The sequence below is a fragment of the Pholcus phalangioides genome, unplaced genomic scaffold, assembly GCF_987345545.1.
Source record: "Pholcus phalangioides strain wild (caught in Gottingen) unplaced genomic scaffold, Ppha-v1.0 ptg000002l_1, whole genome shotgun sequence".
Taxonomy (NCBI): Eukaryota; Metazoa; Arthropoda; class Arachnida; order Araneae; family Pholcidae; genus Pholcus; species Pholcus phalangioides.
Window position 1 is genome coordinate 1,453,601 of NW_028301595.1, and position 20,709 is coordinate 1,474,309.

The following is a 20,709-nucleotide window of genomic DNA, read 5'->3' on the forward strand; positions in this document are numbered from 1 at the left end:
AAAACTAGTTTTTGATTGTAAAAATCACTTCAGCCCATTGACAATAAAATTAGTAGTAAATTTTATGCTTCATGTTACGTAAAATTTATCATGTTCATAATTGAGTGTATTTTTTTCTTCTCTAATCATTTTATAGAGCATTCCATGAACTACTGCGAGTCCAGAATACGTAAGTCCGAATTTAATAAATTATTTAAAAATATATAATTTTTTTTCTGGTTTGCATTTGCCTAATCTCTTTGTGTTTTTCTTACAGAGTAAGGAACCATGTTAAAGATGTTCTGGAGTTATTGACTGGTCCGAGAGGTGATAATTCAGAGAAAATTATATCTGCAAAAGTCATGGTACTTGCTAGTAAGTATAAATTTTTTTTGTCTGTAACTTGAAATTATTTGTATGTGTGTATGGGGAAACCTCTAAATTGCGCCATCCATCCCTTCCCTCAGAATTATATGGATTACCAAGAATGCTTATTTTAAATTGTGTTTTTTCATGCGTATTTTGTACATTTCAACTGACCAATTTTTTTTTTTAATTTGAATAGAAACGCTTCCAGAGCACATAAAATGTCACGAATATTTGAAAAAATTCTTTGCTCTTCTTGACAAGAATTCCAGACTAAAGAACCACATGGAAATCATACTAAAAGGAACAGCATCTTGTTCAGAGATTGAATCTAGTGTCGTAAGTGTGCCTTCAATGTTCTGAAACAAATTTTTTTTTCTTACTTGAATGTTATCTTATTACTTTAACCGATATGCAATATAAAATTCTGTATCTATTTGTTGAAATTGTTTGCTTTTGCTGTTTATATTTCCTGTGCAGAAAGAAGTTCTGAAGTCACTTGGTCTACCAGTTCAAACAAACAGTTTCTACATGATTGTGAAGCAAGTACTAGAAAGAGTAGCACCTGTCATGGTAGACTTGGCGGGTGTTAAGCAGTTGCTTCATTATATAAAGGACTCCCTGCTTGGAGCCGGCGACATAGATCTGCAGCTCGGGATCTTCAGCTCTGCTGGCAGGGGCCTTCAGCTTTTGCAGGTGAATCAAATTTGTTCATACTTCATTTCTTTTGTCCAGTTTTTATCCAAACTTATTTGACCTATCCCGCTACTTACGGGGGGGGGGGGGGGCTAAAAATCTGCTGACGTAATATTTGAATGGTCCCTAAAAGGATTATTTTAGTCATTTAAGATCTGTGAATATATACAGTTCTTTATTAATTTATTACCGTTCTTTATTCCTGATTTAATGAAACCAGATGCAACTAAATCCTCAATTTAACTAATTTTTTCTACAAAATTCTGATGGAAATAAAGGTAAAGCACCTATTTGATGTATGAAAACACTTATTTCTTGTCACCCCAAACCATAATCCAAAGATTTGACCTTCAGCTTTTTATTGACAAACAAAAAAAGGAAGAGGCAGAAATCTGTTTCTTTTTGAGTAAAGGAGACAATAAAGCCATTTAGGGTGTGCATTAAGATTTCAGTGGTTAATTGGTGTACACCAATAATATAAAACATTGTGCTATCTGCCTGTTTAGATTTCAGTAAAGAAATAAAGTTATTTCCAGTTTGTGTGTGTGTGCTGTGTTGACAAGCCAAGATTGGGGGTATTCTGAAGAGAAAACATTTTTTGATTAGCAAAAAAATGACAGTTTCAACAGAATTTGATAAAAATGTTAGCTGTATGAAATAAACTTCTATTAAGCAATTTTTTAATGTATCCTGACTATTCTTATACCGTATTTTATATCATACCGGGCTGATGCAGGGGGAATATACCACATTACCCCCTCATACTGGGAAACATCAAAGGTGATCAGCATGCTGGGGATACTCTGTATGCTAGGTTTGGAATCACAGATTCTTAAATATCTTTATCATAAAAATCCATTGAATTGGCCGAAAGCATATAGTGATTCTTATTAAACCTCACTTTTCCTGGCATGCCGGCTAATGCAGTATATGGTTTTTTCAATTGTCAGAAGTAAGTTGCTACAGCAACTTCAAAGTAAATAGCTTTTGAAAGCCATTTCAAGTGTATTTATGCTCCTGATCAATTTGACCTTGATTTAAGTATTTCCTTGATTGAATGAATAAAATTTTCTGTTTCTTCGGATTCATTAATTCGAAATTTGACTCTACAATTCATTGTGGATAGCTGGAGCAGTTTTGTAAAGGATATTTATGATACAGAACTGCTGCTTATTTCAATCATGAACAATATTTGAGTTTGCTGAATATTGAATCTGATTTGGCAGCTGCTGGTGTTGCAAATTGTGTTAATTTTCAGACTTGTGTTGGCTATTAGACTATTTTTCTGTTCTTCAATTTTCAATATACATTGTTGCTGTGTGTTATAAATTTCTTCTTAATTTTAAAACATATTCTTAATTTACAACTAAAGGTATGTGGAGAAATTTTTAGATTCTGAGCTAAATTTTTGGCAGATTTTCTCATACCATAGCTGCCAAGTCTCCCGAATTTTAACTTCATCGCTCGACCTCCCGAAAAGTTCTTAAATCTCCCGAATTTTTACGAAAATCACAAAAATCCCTAATTGTCCCTAAACATTCCCTACTTCATTAAAAAAAATCCCCGCTTATGAAAACAATCCCTAAGAAATTTCTTGTGGGGCATCAAGCCTCTTTTTTTTCCCTTTCGAAATGACGTCACACGTCGTAAATGGGGAAATTCCCTTTTTAAGGAAGTTTTACAAACCCTCTGATGGTAACAAGGAAGTTGCTTGTCTTATCCTGCAGGGAAATGGCTTAGCAGCCAATAGTCCTGGATAATAATTGAAGATTATAGTGACGCGTATATGGTCAAAATTTCTTTTGTTGAAGTTACGTACGTGCGATATAACAAAGCATGAATAATGATAAGCAAAAACATATTTAATCAATTTTAAAGATACTTATTCCGATGAATTTCCTTTCATCAAACGTTCCAGAAGAGGGCCGACTTTTCCTTTTTGTACAAGTTGTGTTACGGACATAAACATCGGTCATGGAAAGACTGCCATCATCACTCGTGAAATGAAAAAAAAAACCATCAAGCAAGCGTTACAAAAAGTCAGTGTTCTTCAAAAATTGACGGTGTTTTCCTTCATCTTCCGATGATTTTGGGGTCATTCGCTCAGAATGTTTGTTCACAGCGTTTCTGATTGAACACAATATTTATTTTTACATCATTGAAGTTTTGGCCTCCGATTGATTTCACTTGTTTTTTGCGTAGGAATTTTATTCCCAAGGCTTTAACTTCCATGTGTGTAAAATCCCTATTTTAATTTGACTTCAGTTTTTGAGTAGGGATTTTATTCCCTACGCTTTAACTTTTATGTTTGGAAAATCCCTATTTTATTTGGAAAAATCCCTATTGTATTTATTAGGGAGTGGTTTTAGCATAAAATACGGGTTTGCGCGAAAATCTCCCGAATTTTCATTTTCAAAAGTTGGCAGCTATGTCATACTATATTGAATGCATCTTTCTCAAGCGGTTAGAATAATTACTCGGGCAAAAATAATCTATGTATGTAAAATTGATTTTCTGTGTGTCTGTGTATGTTCTCTATACAAATCTACAATTTTAGATTGATCGTCACCAAATTTTGCATATATACCAAGTGGGACCTGACTTGAATGATGGGCTACTTTAAAATTTCGTCAGAGCATGGCAAATGCCCCAAATGGGCAAAAAACTGTCTGGCAACAATGGTTTTTGGGCCTCAACGATCACTTTTGAAACTTTTACTTTGGTTACTGTGGTTCCCTAGCAATGCATTTCAGACATGTGTATGCCTTTACAATGGTTCTCCACATTTTCAATCCTTCCAGTAATGCGGCTTTTTGAATAGACGCCAAAATCATCATCAGCGTCACTTTGAGGGTCAGGTGAAGGATGATCCTATAAAAATCGGTGTTAAAATTGCTGATTTTACTGTAGAAATGTGGAAATTTAGTGAGGTTTTCTGTCACATCAATAATTTTAAAAATTGTATTGAATTCTCGATTTTTGAAATATTGAGTTCGCTTAGCGATATATACGAAGCCCAGGAGATAAATATGAGGTAATTAAGCGGGACCTACTTTTGAGTAGTATGTATCCAGGCAATAACATTGATTTCGAAATTTTATATCTTTGTCTGAAGCATGAAAATTAATGTCTCTGTATTGGGGGGGGGGGATCAAAGTACTTAGCACCTCTTAAAAAAAGGAAAAATATATATATTCATTTCTACTTTTATTTAAATCTAGATTTGTTTCTTTCATGAGTCACCATATTGGTTAACTTAGACATAGTTTGTATGTCCCTCAAAGAAAGAGGGAGATATCACGTGAACCAAAAAGTGTCATTGAAGAAAACCCGGGCAGCACCGTGTATTATAGCTTGTTAATTATATTGCCTGAGTGACTTATATGAATTTGGTGGTTTCTGTCAAATAATTTTGAGAGAGATTACAAGAAATTAGTTTATCTTCAGTATTGTATGAAAAATGACAAGCTTGAAAATTTAGCACAAAAAATTCATACAATCTTTGTTAACTTGTTATTTATGGCATGGAAAGATTCATCATTTTAGAAATATTCATAATCAATGTAATAAACTGTTTATATGAAGTTGTACATAATTAGTATATGATAAGATTATCCATAGATGGATCTCCTTTAACTTCATTCGTATTTAATGCCAATTAGTGCACTTTGATAACATGTATAAAAAACGAAAGAAGAGAACATACTTTCAAATTTGCAAAATGACTATTCCTATTTCAGATTTTGTCATCCATATTCCCTGCAGCTTTTTGCAGCAATTATGTATTTGAAGAGCTGTTGAATATTTTGCGAGTAGATGATGAAATAGCTGTCGATATCACCATACAAGTTTTCACAAATGTTGGTAACGCCATAGAGAACCAGTATCCAAATATATGTGGGTGAGTAGCAGACACTCACTTTACTATGGGAGTGGAAACCAATTATTGTTTTAGTTGAACTGATTACTGTGCATTAAATCATTTGAAATAGATCGTTTATTTGATTTTTTTCAGGCGATTACTTCCATTGCTGCAGAATTTCATCGAAAATGGAACAGTCAAACAAGCAAAGCATGCTGTTGCTTGTCTTAATGTCATTACAACAAACAAAGAGCGTGTATTTGGCCAAATAATTGATGTAAGTGAAATTGAATGTTTCAGACAGCGAACTGGTATAAAACGGAATGTCAAGTGACTAAAAATATTTTCTGTTCCAGACAGGTTTCCGATTTATAAAGGTACACACAAAAATACACTCATGTTCATAAATTAAGGATAATTCAGAATCACACGGAAATCGAAATCTAAAGTAAAAATGTCACCTGTAGAATTATCACACACATCTGCAAGAATGATATGCAAATTTCAGGAAGCCACCAGATGATGCCGATAGTACGTCACAATGACGAGAGTGTAAGAGGGGGGTGTATAAGGAATGGTGGCAAAGAAGTAAAATTGTTCACAAGAGTTCTGTAAGGCGCTCAGTGCCATAAGCAAATAGTTATGACACAGAGGATGCATGTGGATGATTTTTTAGGTAGAATTATTGACCGCCTGGAATGTGGGCGTACTCAGATGGAAGTATCCAAGGAACTTGGAATCCCAAAGTGTCATCTCTAGGCTTTCTCAACGATTCCAAGATAACAGAAATGTCAGTAGACGTTACAGTCCAGGTTGCCCCCAAGTTACAATGCCGAATGAAGACCGGTATTTGGCAGTAACTGCCAAAAGAAGCAGATGGAGCACAACATCCGACCTGTCTCGTCAGCTATCTGCAGCCGCGGGTACCACAGTTTCAAGGCAAACCGTGTACAGACGTTTGGGAGATATTGGTCTATATGCTGGCAGGCCTGTCAGATGTATTCCGCTCACGGCAACTCAATTCTGCCCAAGGAAAGACTGATGTAGTTTTTCTACCCACAAGGATTAATTCAAAAAGCTGTATAGAACTTTTGCAGGAGCAGCTTGGTATGTATAAAGCAGGGTTGGGTTTTTGACGTCAAAAACTGTCAAAAACCTAAATGATGCCTTTTTGATAATGCTTTGAACACAATAGGTATACAACATGATGAAAAACTTACTTTTTTGCATACCAGAATGTTTTATTTTTAAACATTAATTTATTACAATAATTAAAACAAAATGTTAATTATAATTTGCAATTTTGAATTTTTCAACATAAGAGCTTAGAACATATAAAATATAATTTTATGGTTTATTTATCTAAGCTACTCATTACCTGTGTTCAATTTGCTAAGTGGAATAGAGCGGCTTATTCAAAATATGTATGATAGGGCATCAGGGTTAGGTTTTTGACCCCAGAAACTAACTCTGTATTAAAACTATCAAAATCTTACTGTCAATGATGTGAAATAGTTTTTGTTAACTTGATAGAAATATGTTAAATAACAAAACACTTACTTTTATTTAGATTAAAGGGTTTTATATTCAGAATGATAATTACTGAGGAAAAATATCTATTTTGATATTTTAAATTTTATGATCCACCCAAAATTTTATTCCATATAAAAATTCTCACGCAGCATCTGTTAATGCACTAATTAAACTCATTTATTTTCATCTAAAAATTTCTTAGATCAGGGTGTATAAATTCACAGAGCTTTAAAGAGTATTTTCAACGAAAGCAAAGCTGACAAGACTTGATACCCAAAGCATTTGTTTTGCACGTTTGAATACAGCTTCAATTGGAAAACCATTGCATTATAAATGCTAGTAAATGTACCATATCATAGTGCAAAAGTAAGAATAACTAAGTTTGACATAAAAGCTAGCATTGTCAAATTAAATGACATTTTAGTCCTACAATTTAGTATTTTGATCGCTAGATATATTTCAATGTTATGCACAATAAGAATATCGTTTTAAGTATCGTGGTTATCTAGATAATTTAAGAATAACAGAAATCAACATTACATACATGATGTAATAAACTTTTTTAAACACTTATCTATTGTAAAAAGAGGACTGCAGACGGTTTACATCAATACAAACATATATAAGCAGTTGAAGAAATTTTGGAAGGTCAAGAATCATCTTGAATCAAAGAATGTCAAATCGTTCCACAGTTTTCCGTTCAATGTTCATGTTATGCTTTATTCAAATTTTATAAGAAAAAAAACATATCTATTGTCCAAAATAATTCTGTCAAGAGTAGAAAACTATTTTAGAATCATATTTTTTAAATATTTATTCTTTGTATAACGTAGTCACTTTAAACATTACATGTAATTAACATGTGCATTTCCAATGGGAATTTTTATATCGGAAAGCAATATTTGAGGTTTTTGACGTGACAGTTTAAACTGCGGTTTAAACCGTCAAAAACTGCCATGTGTCAAAAACCTGCCAGCCCTGGTATAAAGAAGTTCTTTTTGTGCTGAAGATTGCATATTCCATAATTGAAATTCCATAACCTGTGCTCTTTATTCAATTGTATTTGTCATCACTATATCCTCCTCAGTCCCGGTGTGGCCTGTGGAAGGCACTTAAACTAAAAATGTTGTAAATACTTGTAGTAACTTATTCATACTCATTCATCTGTCCTCAGAAACTAATTTTAGGCAATTTCACTGTTAAAAATAAATGTAAGAAATGTAAAACTCAAAGCAACCTTGTGTATTGAGGAGAATATGGCAAGATGCAGGACCTAACAAGTCCTAGTGCTAGGTCTTCCATGAACAACTAAAACAATTAGAATTGGTGCATGAAATTTTTTCTGTGTAGTTATTAAATTAGACTTGTTAGTGTAACTACAAACTCAAAAAGAGGTCACCAGGTCTCAGAAAAATAATAAAAATATATATATTTTGGACATCTTCACGGAGGAGGGTGCTGGTTCATTCCTAAGAAATTTTGTTGGTTCCTAATCATCTTGCTATATCATGTACTATTACTACTTAACCATACATGTACCTTCTACACATCCCTCTATGCAATATCTAACAAATTGGTACATGCTGGAATGTGTGTGTGGGTGTTGTGAACCTAACTTGAAGTTTGTTTCTATGACTATATCAAGTGCTGAAATTCCCTGTAGGAATGTTTACTAGGCTTAATGTGCAGTTGAGTAGTATTAGTATATCAAGTACTTGAGCCACACAGTATAAGGGGATAGTAGCATGGAATCATAGATCAGACACTCAATAGATCAAAGAAAAACTGCTATCAACAAGAAGTGACCCCCCTGAGGCCAAGTTTGACACTTGTTATGAGACGAAATCACAGACATGAAATGGGCATGTAATTAATGCCATAATGTTGTGAAGAAGCAAACAGCAATTACATTTTTTATATTTTTTCTTCCCTTCTCCACCTCTTATTAAAATTTTTTACTTCAACCCACCCTTCGAGGTAGCTGGGCCATAAATTGCCCCAAGGCGATATTCCTTAGTTTTTGTCTCACAAAAATTGCAATCTATATGCTCTTTTTAAAAACCTGTGTTATAGTGACTGTTCCATTGAAACGACCCAAAGTCCCAAATGTTTTCATATAAGGACTATCCTATACGCCTATATGTTTTTTTTATGATGCAACAGCTATTAGAAAAACATGTTTTCGATGGAACGAGGGAGGAGAATTGTTATAATGAGCGTTGACTGTATCAAGTACTTCTCCAAGCAGTGCTATACTTTTCTTAACCAAGTTATTAAGCAATAAAATATACTAAAAAAAAGAACAAAAATGAGAAAATACTTGTCTTATGTTTTGGCACTCAATAGTTGCTGAAACGTATGTATAACAAGATATTTTATCAATTTTTTTTCATTGGTAGTACTAAGGTGCCTAAATAACCGGTCAGATTCGTTGCCCTCCATCTTCGAGTGGTTTGTTTGAAGTGACGTTTAATTTTTAAGAAAAAAAACCAGGATATAGAACAGTGATCGGCTATAGCAAGAATACTAATGTCACGCTTCTCTCAAAGATAGCAGATAAGTCAGTCTGAGGTTTCCAGGTGCCCTTGGTTTTACTGATTTATATAATTATAATTTTTATTAAATTAATGCCTCTGATGTATGCTTGATTGTAGACAAAAAATGTATGAATGAAAGCATGGCTACGATTTTTCCCACCAAATTTTTTATTTTAAATTTTGTTTATTTTCATTGTATAGCATTTGAAATTGAACTTGACATTACAATCAGAATATTTCCGCACATCACTGGTGTCTCTGGGACATATTGCTCAGAGTTGTCCAGACCTTTTTGGGATGCAGATAAAAACCATTGTTTCCAAAGTTGTTGTGAAGGATTTGCTTATGGTTGACTTCGTAAGTATTTTGCACACAGTTGTCATTAAAATTATTAATGTTTTAATTAAAATTATTAGTTGTTTTAATTGTATAGTAATTTCTTATTATTTCACACATTTTGGGAGGAAAAGAAAAACTGCTGCATACTTTGGAAGCATAACCAATGACTTTATCTAGGTTCCAATCAAAGGCTTGAAATATCTGAATGTGTGTTATGATGAGGGGGTCACTTTACATAAACAATTGTAAAAGAAACTGAGATTCTGCATCTATAATTTTTATCTCTTTTTTTTTTTTATCTTGGTTTTAATGAAAATTTAGTGTTGAAAATGTAAGTTTTTTCTTAAGTTTTTTATTTGAATGTGTGTATATAACTCTCTTTAGGAAATAACGAGAGATGATGATTCAATGTGGGTTGAATTCGATATGTTACCGGAAGAAACCAAAGTCAAGGTTTGTCATCAATCATATTCATTGTTTTACCTCTAGTTTACCATTTGAATGTCTTGATATTACTCTAATAATTTTTCATGTGAATTTCATTTAACACATAATTTTTTTTCAATAATCAAATGAATTGAAAGTTAATGAATTGAATTGGATTTTAATTCATTTGAAAACCAAATTTAGATCCATTCGCTTCACTCTACAACATTCAACTAAGCTGCAGTAAATTTCAAGTTTCAGGCTTCAGTTGTTCTTGTGAAACTATAGTCTCAACCAATATTTAACATATGTATGTATCCCAACTTATGTGAATTTGATTGACAAACTTATCAGTCCCACCTATCGTGCAACTTCTTACTATATTTTATTGTGTACACATTTTAAAAGTAATGGGAAGTCTCTTAGATTTGATTCCATGTATTTACAATTCTAGATTGAAGGGATGAAAATGATTGTTAGATGGTTATTGGGTCTGCAGTCTGCTACGAACTCTGCCACATCCACATTGCGTCTTTTAACTTCGGTTATTCTTCACAGAGGAGATCTGATGGACAAGGGACATGTTTCGTAAGTGAAAAATGTGCTCATTTGTGGAAAGTATGGGTTATTTTTATGACTCAGAATGCTTTATCGCTTTGATTTCCTCATCTCTTTATCTTATAGCACTGGTGAATAGCATTTCCTATCACCTTTGGGTAACATTCCCAGTCATGCTTTTCTAAATGATAATTTTTGCTCTGATGTTCTCTTCATTATATTGAAAAGTTAATATACAGAGTTTTAAAACATTCATTTTCTGCAGTATTGTTTCTGTGATTTTAATGTTTCAAGTATTTTCTTCAAATCACATCAATAAACTTTTTTTTTTCTCCTTTCAGACCGGCAGAAAAATCGTGGCTGCGTTTGACGGCTGCTTGTTGCATGTTGAAAATTTGTCAAGAACCAAACTATTCCGAAGTCATTAGTCCAGAGCAGTTTCAAATTTTAGCACTTGTTATAAATGTAAGCATTGAAATAGTTTGATCATGTCTGTGTAACCATGGTAGAGTTTTTGCCCAATATTTGAACAAATAAATTTTTACTTATGATTTCTCAAAATTTCTGAATTTTGTAGGATGAGTGTTATCAAGTTCGTGAAAGATTTGCGATGAAACTACACAGAGGTCTGATCCAGTTGAAGCTGCCTCTCGATTTTCTTGCTATCTTCTCATTGGCTGGTTTGGAAAAAATGGATGAACTGAGGACTGTTTTCAAGCAGTACCTTCTGGCCAACATAAATAAAAGGAGAGATTATTTGAAGCAAAATCCCCTGACCACAGGTAGGAAAATTTTGATTTTTTTCCCACACATTGTCATTTAAAAAAGAAAAAATGTCTTCAAATGTGGAAGGAAAGGGAGGGGAGAAACAAATCCTGATTATATGTATTGTGATCAGTTCATTGAATGTATGTAGGGAAGAAATCCCTTCCCTATTCTTAATTCAATTTTTATTCATCTTCAAATGTGTACATATGCTATAAAATATGATTGAATTTTTTATTTCAGCAACATTCATACAAACATTTCTGGTTTTCAACAGATGCATTCTTTGACCAGATATCTCCTTGAAACATTGACCCATAGTTTCATTGCTGAATAATCTTCATGTCCTGTAACTTTTGTTCCAGTTGAGAGCATTTCATAGGTTTAAAACAGGGTTGGTAAAAAAAACGGTTTTTTGAAAAAAACCAAAAACCGGGTTTTTTGGTTTAAACCGGTTTTTTTGTTTTAAATAGTATTAACATTAAAAACAATGAAATTTCTGAAAAATCATTCAAACTTCTAATAATTAACTAAAATAAAATGGTTAATAATGTAATTAACACTATTCCCATACATCAATAAATATTTCTTACATTTTAACAAAAACCAACTTTTGCAATTTAATTATTTTTGCTTAACTCAATGGATTACTGTGTGTTTGAAAATTCTTTCAATGTTATTATTAATCATATAGTATATAAAGGTTTTTCTCTAGTTACTTTCAGTATGCTTAATTAGGAAGCTATTTTGCAAAAACTAATAAAAATTAGGCGAATATAATGTATTTAATGAAGCATAAAAAATGCAGATTAATTAGCAATGATTTACGATATACGGGGTGATTATAACTAAGGTTCTGATTTCAAAACACTGTAAAAAAGAACGATTGTCAAAATAACTTGAAAATTGACATGAATATTCCTGAAAAAATTCAATTTTATTTGGTAAAGGGGAAAAATACTTAAAAATTAATGACATCATCCAACAAGTGGGAAATTTGCTCACAGAATGGAAATGATAGCCAGTCATGGCAAAATGATACCTTAATTATAGCATTGCACGATTTCATAATTCATGGAAACATCACAAAAAACGAAGTAATTGAACAAATAACTACAACTTACTTAAGAAATGTTAAATATGTTATCCAACCTGAGGTTGAAAGCACAAAAATTGTTGTTAAACAACAGAATCGGAGTATGCCATGGTCATGATGTGGATGTGCTTGCAATTCAGCTCTATTAAACCAAACGCCCCCCCCCCCCCACATTCATATTCCTGAGGAACTTATAGGGAATGTGCTGGAGATTGCAATACACCAACGTTTGCAATCTGACCACTGTTTACAACATTTTGAGCTACACCCACAGCCAGAAGTTGCAAGGGTTAAGGTGCATCCTGTCAAAATTGGTCTTCAGCAGCTGCTTTGCTGGTATTGCAATGTGCATCTTGATAGAAGTTCTATCCACACACTGATGCTGTGGAAGTGCTGAAATGATGTGGTTGCACAAAATAGATTATACTGCTGGCCAAGTACAGCATCATCTACTTGCACATTTTGCACTACTTGTACTTTTTTCCTTTTGCAAAAGAAACTTCCATTACTTCAGGAGTATCCATGCAAATTTTCAAGTCATTCTGACCAGTACTTATTGTATAGTTTTGGAATCAAAACTTAAAATTATAACCACTCTGTATATAGCTGACTATTTTTCATAAATCTTACTACTATACAGTAGTATTAATAAAGTAGTAGTAGTAATAAATTACTACTATACAGTGGAACCTTGATTAACTGTGCTTAAGTGTGAAAGTATAAAAAAAACAACTATTGAATATTAAGACTGGGAGATATACAGTAGGAGATGTGCTACTTCTTATGGGAAAGAAAATGAAAATGTATGTGAGATAATGTAACTATTAGTACACTGGTCTTTGTCCTTTAAGGACAGCTGGTGTCTTTATTGGATTATAGGACCACCTGCCCCTACCATGATGGTGTCACTACTGTTGCTGCTTCTTTGTGAAGGGAAAAAGAAACCCTGTGAGATAATATACCTCTACATTTAGATGTGTGATGCAATCCTTATTCATGAATTTGCTAAAGATAGAGCATCAGAATGTAGCCAAAGGTTAGAAAATGTTGTAAGAATGAGAAATTTTGGCTTTTGTATATAACTTTAAATAACTAAGATACTTCATATGAAAAATTTATATATATTCTTGCCACTTTTATGAGACTTTTTGAAAAAAATCACTCATAAAACCTTATGTCATTTAAAGATATACCATCAGAATGTACCCCAAGGATATAAAATGTGGTAAAAATGAAGCATTTTGGCTAATAATGAACCAATATGATATTTTTCAAGGGAAAAAATTATATTTAGGGAACTTTTATTTGATTTTTTGAAAAAAACCACTTGGTTTAAACCAAACAACCCTGGCTTTAAAATATTTTTGATTTTGTGTATGTGGTGTTGTTATGAGTTTATTTCAACTGACCTTGATATGACATGTTTTTTCTATTATTATTGCAGTGAAATTATTTTCCTATTTGCCGGATTATTCCCTCCCATACGCAGTGCACTTACTTGCTCATGACCCTGCTTTCAAAGTTTACGACGATGTTCCCACATTAATGAAACTCAAAGAGTAAGTTATTTTACTGGAGATAAGTTGTTTTTTCTCAGGAAATTTGGTGATTAACAAAAATTTGAAACCATAGATATACAGTGGATCCTGCTTATAACATTTTTTAAAAACTGTCTAGCATTATCAGTAGGAAAACCGTTTGAATGGGAAATACAGATAAGCATTATTATGAGATACAACTTTTACACTAACTGTAATTTCTTTTTTTAGTTCTGGAGCAATCACAAAATTACAAACTTAAAGACAGAAGATACACATATTTATCAAAAGACTGTTTAACAAATACAGTCGAATCCTGTTATAGTGAACCATCTGCAGAGCCAATAAAAAGTTCACTATATCCAAATTTGTTGAAACATATTTCTTACGAAAAATATTGCTCACGGAAAAAAATCTGGATGAAGCAAAGAAGCTACATCGGTCTGAAGTGAAAGTGGCTGCACAAACATTTCGGATACATTTTTTTCTATGGAAAATGTGGACAAAAAAATGTGGACTGTTTGATAATCGTCGATAAGAAAATTGATGAGCTTTAAGATCAAATACAAATACAACGCCACAACAGGCAAAATGCCCAACGAGATGGCTGATAAAAGATGCCCATAAAAATATGGATGTCATATATTTCAAAAATACAGCAACCCAATTATAAATGCAATTAACACAAATTATAAACAATATATACACATGATAAAATATTATACAACGCCCATAAAGAATACTTATGGTTGTCTTATTCTAAGAATGGATAGCTTCTCAATTTATCCCAACATGTCTATCGTATTTCTTTTTAAATGTGTCAATTTTGTTACAATTTACTACCTCCGGGGGTAAGCTATTCCATTTATTAACAACCCTATTAGAGAAAAATTCCCTGCGACACCAAGGCCTTGCATTGTCCCTCACCAATCGATACTGGTGTCCCCTTGTAAAAGCAGTCGATTGGCAGTGTACTAAAAGTTCATGGTCCATCCACATCATTGGGGAAATATGATCGAACACTTCAATCATATCTCCCCGACACCTGCTTTCATCCAATGTAAACATTTTCAAAAAATGAAGTCTCTCTTCATAACTCAAGCCCTGTGTGCCAATAAGGACACGCGTAGCTCTTCTCTGCACCCCTTCAACCAAGTCTATGTCCCTCTGTAGGTATGGTCTCCAAAACCTTACAACATACTCCAGTCCAGGACGAAAACATAGGTACATATCCACAAGTAGATAATGCTATCATATCAGTATTATAACTTTTGCAGACCTGCCAACTCTCCGGATTTAGGTGGGGGACTCCGGATTCTTCATCGTTCCTCCTGCTCTCCGGATTTGTTACAATTTCTCCGGATTTTGGCAGAAAATTTGATTTTGTGTGAGTTTTCACGTTGTCATGACGTCAATGACTGCCGTTGTCGTTAGGGAAAACACGCGTAGAGGACAGCTGTGGTCATTTCCATTGAGCAGCCATAAAAAAGCTTGGTGACCGCATGTAAGCAACTGGCAAAGACGTGACTGTTTACGTAGCGTTTATCGGCAATCATTTATCAGGGGCATGACCTTGGTTGCTGAAATTCCTGTATAATCGTTAATTGTATTCCAGTAACAGCGGTGCAGTAAACACAAGTTTTTTTTTGTCAGCAGCTTTGTATTTTGAAGTTTTTTAATTTTTTCCTCCGATTAAATATGTCTTCAGAAAGAAAATATAAAACTTTAAGCTATATAAAGCTTTCAAGAGTTTATATACCCAAGATTATCAATCACTGATAGCATCCACGAAAGAAAACACTTATATTTTATGAACAGTATGTAGATGCGATCTCTATATTCTGCATGGAAAGACTGACATGGAATTATATTCTGCTTGGGGGGGGGAGAATGGAACTTTTTATTAATTGATAAAAAAAATTTGAATTTTTTTTGATCGAGTCTATGAGTGCCGGGGAGAGGGGGTGCTAGCCCCCTTCGGGAGAATCTCCGGATTTCTGGATTCTAAAAGTTGGCACGTCTTTTGCTAATACAGAATGGACCAATATTATAATATGGGAAAAAATTCATTTATAGTTATCAGCACCTTGGTTTATGTTATAATTTCTTTTTGTCATTGGATGTTTTTTCTGTTTGCATATTTTGAAGTTAAGGTTGAAGCAGCTTCATTTTTCCCCTTTAAATTATTGTTAATAATCTGCAAGACTATATAGGAGGTTAGGCTCCCTTGTTGACAGAAATCTCTGTACTCGGCTCACAATGTCCTGATTGGGGCATTATGATCCATGTACATGAAGCACTGCTTAGAGCAATGACTTTTATTTTGTGAAGGCATGAGCAAGGTCTCTCTTCAATTCATGGTCAGTTTCTTTCAACTGACCACATGCACTGTTTCTCGCGAGGAGTAAGCTTTCATAAGGGAATTTTTGGAACATACACTGTACCTTATGAAAAATATGCTTTGTAATACATATTAAATAGTTTCATTCTAACTCCAGATATATACAATTTCTGACCAAAAAAAAGGGATTTTCACTTAAAGGGGGGGGGGGGGTCCGATTTTAGAACAATTAAAAGAAGATTCAACATTTTGAAATCTGTTATGTGGGAAAGAAAAATGGAGCTGCCCTGTTTCCATATATCCTGTTTGACAAAATGAGATATATGATCTTAGTTACAGCCGGGATGTTTTTGGATATGCAGTGAAACCCTGCTACAATGATACTCGATATAATGATAAATCACTTACAAGAATATTTTTAAAGGTTTTTTTTTGAAATGCTTCTGATCTGATGTTAAACTTCTGCCTCTCAATATAACGATAATTTATCGACAACTAATATTTTCTAGGTCCACAGAGAATTGTTACATCAAAATTTCAGTTATTGTTATCAGAATCCTGATGTAATCACGTTAAACGAAGTGCTCTGTATACAGGGAGATTCAAAACTCAACGTACAAACTTTTAGGGGAGGTAGAAAACACAAACAAAACAGAACTGCAAAGGAATTTATGACCTGAAACCCCAACCTGATCAGCTGGAGGGTTAATGAAGATGCAGAAATGACACTAGCTAATAATGGGTGGAAAAACTCCTTATTTAGCTACACTTTACATGAAGACAGTTTGTAGAAGAGTTGATCAACTTTGCCCAAGAATATTGAGAAGACACGTTGGTGTCTTCTAAAAAAAAAAAGACAGTTTGAGCACTTGTTACTTGTTGCAAACTTAAGGTGTACACAAAGTTTTTACCATCCACTGTTATGCATAAAAGAAAAAAATTGTGATTCTGTTTTGTTTTTGTGTTTTCTACTTCCCCTAAAAGTTTGTACGTTGAGTTTTGAATCACCCTATATATGAACATGATTCACTGTTTAAGATGCATACCTTTTGTTTGTTAATGTCAATTATAAGTTTTCATACATTTAAAATTTCTTCATGTTCACTAATACAATTTCCATTTCTGATCTTTAAAAATATATTTTCCAATGAAACATTTAAAAAAATGCATTTTTTTGTAGACATCTGTGTGATGTTACTGTTAATTGCAAGCGTCAATATACGTTATGTTTGGTTTATATTGAGTTTTTAAAATGTTAATTCCTTTGCTCATTCTCATCTTATATCATTTGATTGTATGTAACTGTTTTTTTTTCATTTCCTAAAAGTTGCTTATGGTTTCTGTTGGAACCATTGATGAAAAATGAAAATTATAGCTTCAGTTTTTTCAAGAGGTTAATAGACAGCATGAAACAGACGAAAGACAAACAGACACCAAATGATGAAATAGCCAATATAGTAAGTTTTGGATTACAAGAGCTTGCAATATGTTTTGCTTCATTTTTTTTTTTTTTTTTTCTATTTCCGTTTTGATACAGTGGCACTTCAGCTAATGAATCATATTCATTCCTGAAAGCTACTAATAACAAGTTCATTCACAAACACAGTTTACACCACCTCAACACACACAGTAACACAATACACACAAAATACAGTAAAAACACAAATGTACATTATTCACCCACGATTGCCCAAGAGTATATTACAGTCTACGCAGGGCAAATTAAAATTTATTGTATCTCAAAGAAGTTCTTCCATTTTGAATGGGGGTGTCTTTAATATGTCTTGTCTCTGAGCACATTGTGGTTATGACCACATTCCAAAAGCATTTATCGGTATCATGACTTTTACAAGTTTTTTGCTCCATTAAAATGTCAAAGCATCCAATCCAAAAGCATTCGAAGAAAAATGCAGTAATACCTCATTATAATATTGTTGTTTTTTGACATCCTCTTGCTTACATCAAAAAGTCAGCTGACTGAATAGGAATTCCTTGTTCTACTTTTCTGTGTTTAGCTTCAAACTTAAATTCAAAAATCGCTTACAAAGTCACAAAATAATATTGTAAGTAATGAATGGATCAAAATAAGAACTGTCTGTAGTGAAACTTCTGAAATATAAAATTGAATATTCTTCATATCACATCTTCTGAAACCATCTTAACAAAGATTGTTGCACAGGTAACATGTATTTTCATGTGATAATGATGAAAGTGACTTCATTAAATTCGAAATTTAAATTTTAGCTTTCTCTCAAAAGTTCTTCAAAACAGTCGAGACTCACTAAAGAACATTTTAATGTAATGAGGCAATTAGAAAAGTTGGTTCAAATTATTAAGCCTACCGAAGCCATCTTGTGTAATAGATATCTTCAAATAGTATGTGAACATGTTTAATGAATATCTATTTCTTGACTTTTCATTAAATCACACAATTATTCTAAAATGAATTGTCTGCTTTTTTGTTAAAGTAAACTGTTACTTTTTATAATCAGTAGAATCTATATCTTGATGAGTGCTGGTCCCATGTGTTGTTTCTATGAGTAAAACAAATTTTGGAAGTGAATTATCATAAATATTTATCTTCCGAGGCATTTACCCTGGTATGGATTGGGAGAACTTTTCAGCTAGAGATCAATATGAAAGACTTTCTTAAGTTGGTGCTCAATAATTTTTTGTACCAGCATGTATCAGAAGCCACGAGGGGTACTGTTATTTTGGATTTAGTTCTCACTAGTTACTCACTTTAGTTCCGAGGATCTTGTTGATATGTTTCAGGGGAGGGGGGTTATCTTTCAGTGATCACTCGCATCATCAGTGTTATCTCTGTAAGTTTTCTTCGGGTAAGGTGATAACAAAAGACTGGTTCCTTGTTTTCGGAGAACTAACTTTGATGTTTTGAGAGAATGGATAGCGGAAGTTTTCAAAGACCTGATGGAATCAATCAGGGTGATAAGTCAGTGGGAAGAATTTAGTACGAAGCTGTCCTCTGTTTTGCAATACACCATACCCTTTATTTGAAAAAAGTGTGTTTGTTCATTGCGCTCCCTATGGTTCACAGATAGTGTGCATAACCTTTATCTTGAAAAGAAAAGAGCATTCAGAAAGTATAAAAGTGGACGAGGTAACAGTCATTGTTTACTGATAAAAGAAGAGCGTTGAAGAAAGCGATAAGGGATAGTAAAAAGGAAGTTGAATCTAGGTTGGCAGACAATATTGGCTCTGACCCAAAATCATTTTTTAGGTACGTCAATAATAAATACAAAGGGACAGTGTGTTAGCGCTCTCTCGATAGGAGGGTCTATGGTAGAGAGTAATATAAGCATGTGTAGTGCTTTCAATGACTTTTTCGCATTGGTTTTATTAATTTATTTATTCAATATTGGTTGGCCGAGGCCTATACAAGAGAATGCGGAGATGAAGTTAGACAGAGACGATTGATGTCACAAAGAAAATTGCATATTGTTGTACAATCAATAATGTTTGAAGGGAGGTTGTTCCAGTCAGTTATTGTTTGAGGAAAGAAACTAAATTTGTGAAATAGAGAAAATTATATTCAATTTATGGGTGTTGCATGGGGTAATAAAATCCCCAACGATATTCAAGTGGAAGATGTGGAGGCCCTAAATCTTCTAAAAAATATATGTGCTAGCAAAGCAATAGGACCAGATGATATCTATCCCAGGGTCCTCAGGGAATGTGGTAATGAATTGTTGGGGCCAGATATACAGGAGCAGTGTTACTGAGAGTATCGTCCCAAGGGATTGGAAACTTGCTAATGTTGTTCCGATATTTAAGAAGGGTAGTAGAGAAGCTGTGCCCAATTATCATCCTGTGAGTTTGACGAGCTCCCTCTCGTAAATTTTGGAAATTATTATCAAAAGGCAGTTTGTGAAGTGGATAGATGAGAATAATGTATTGTCGGATAATCAGCATGGGTTCAGGAAGGGAAAGTCATGTGTGACTAAATTCATTTGCTTCTATGATCACGTGACGAAGGCTTTGGGTAAGGCAAAAATGTAGATGTTTACCTTGATTTTCAGAAGGCATTCGATATGGTCCAACATGGTAAGCTGTTGAACCGTTTACACACGATTGGGAGGCAACTTGCTGAATTGGATAGAATCGTGGTTAAGAGATAGGTCACAACAAATTATAGTGAATGGGGAAATTCTCTAATTGGACAGGTGTCACAAGTAGAGTTCCTCAAGGGAGTGTCCTTGGCCCCATACTTTTTTCACTTTTCTATCGATAAACTCGATCAAGGTATTGATAAGATTGCTAGCAAATTCGCAGATGATGTGAAGCTAATGGAGGTAGTCGGGAATCAAAGCAATAGGGAGTTGCTGCAGACCAACTTAAAGAGGATTGGAGCATGGGCAAATGAATGGAGCACAAAGTTTGAGTTGACAAGGACATGGTCGCTCATTTTGACTCGAACAACCTGTTTCTTTTACGAATTGAATGGTGTCACTATCCCGGATGCAATTAGGGTGCCAATTCGGGAATTCTCATTGACGAGCAGCTGAGGTTTTCTGAGCATTGTTCAGTGGTGGTTAAAAAATAGAATGAATGGAATGCTTGGTTTTATTTTCAAAAAGGTGTCTTCACATGCTCCTAAAGTCATTCTTTTGCTTTTCTGAGGCTTGTGTGCTCTTGACAGAGCACATATTTAC

General features: G+C 33.7%; 1 protein-coding gene across 2 annotated transcripts in view; it reads left to right on the plus strand.

The window, feature by feature from the left end:
• The window catches only part of pds5 (cohesin associated factor B pds5), an 83,872-nt gene that overhangs the window by 53,408 nt on the left and 9,755 nt on the right, over positions 1–20,709 (plus strand). For both annotated transcript variants that reach the window (XM_089236833.1, XM_089236838.1), the window contains exons 14-26: positions 137–169; positions 257–354; positions 545–684; positions 826–1,041; positions 4,782–4,942; positions 5,057–5,180; positions 9,175–9,330; positions 9,697–9,765; positions 10,193–10,326; positions 10,638–10,761; positions 10,874–11,078; positions 13,602–13,716; positions 17,364–17,493. In XM_089236833.1, coding sequence (XP_089092959.1) covers positions 137–169; positions 257–354; positions 545–684; positions 826–1,041; positions 4,782–4,942; positions 5,057–5,180; positions 9,175–9,330; positions 9,697–9,765; positions 10,193–10,326; positions 10,638–10,761; positions 10,874–11,078; positions 13,602–13,716; positions 17,364–17,493 — 1,705 coding nt within the window. The remainder of the gene's footprint in view (positions 1–136; positions 170–256; positions 355–544; positions 685–825; positions 1,042–4,781; positions 4,943–5,056; positions 5,181–9,174; positions 9,331–9,696; positions 9,766–10,192; positions 10,327–10,637; positions 10,762–10,873; positions 11,079–13,601; positions 13,717–17,363; positions 17,494–20,709) is intronic.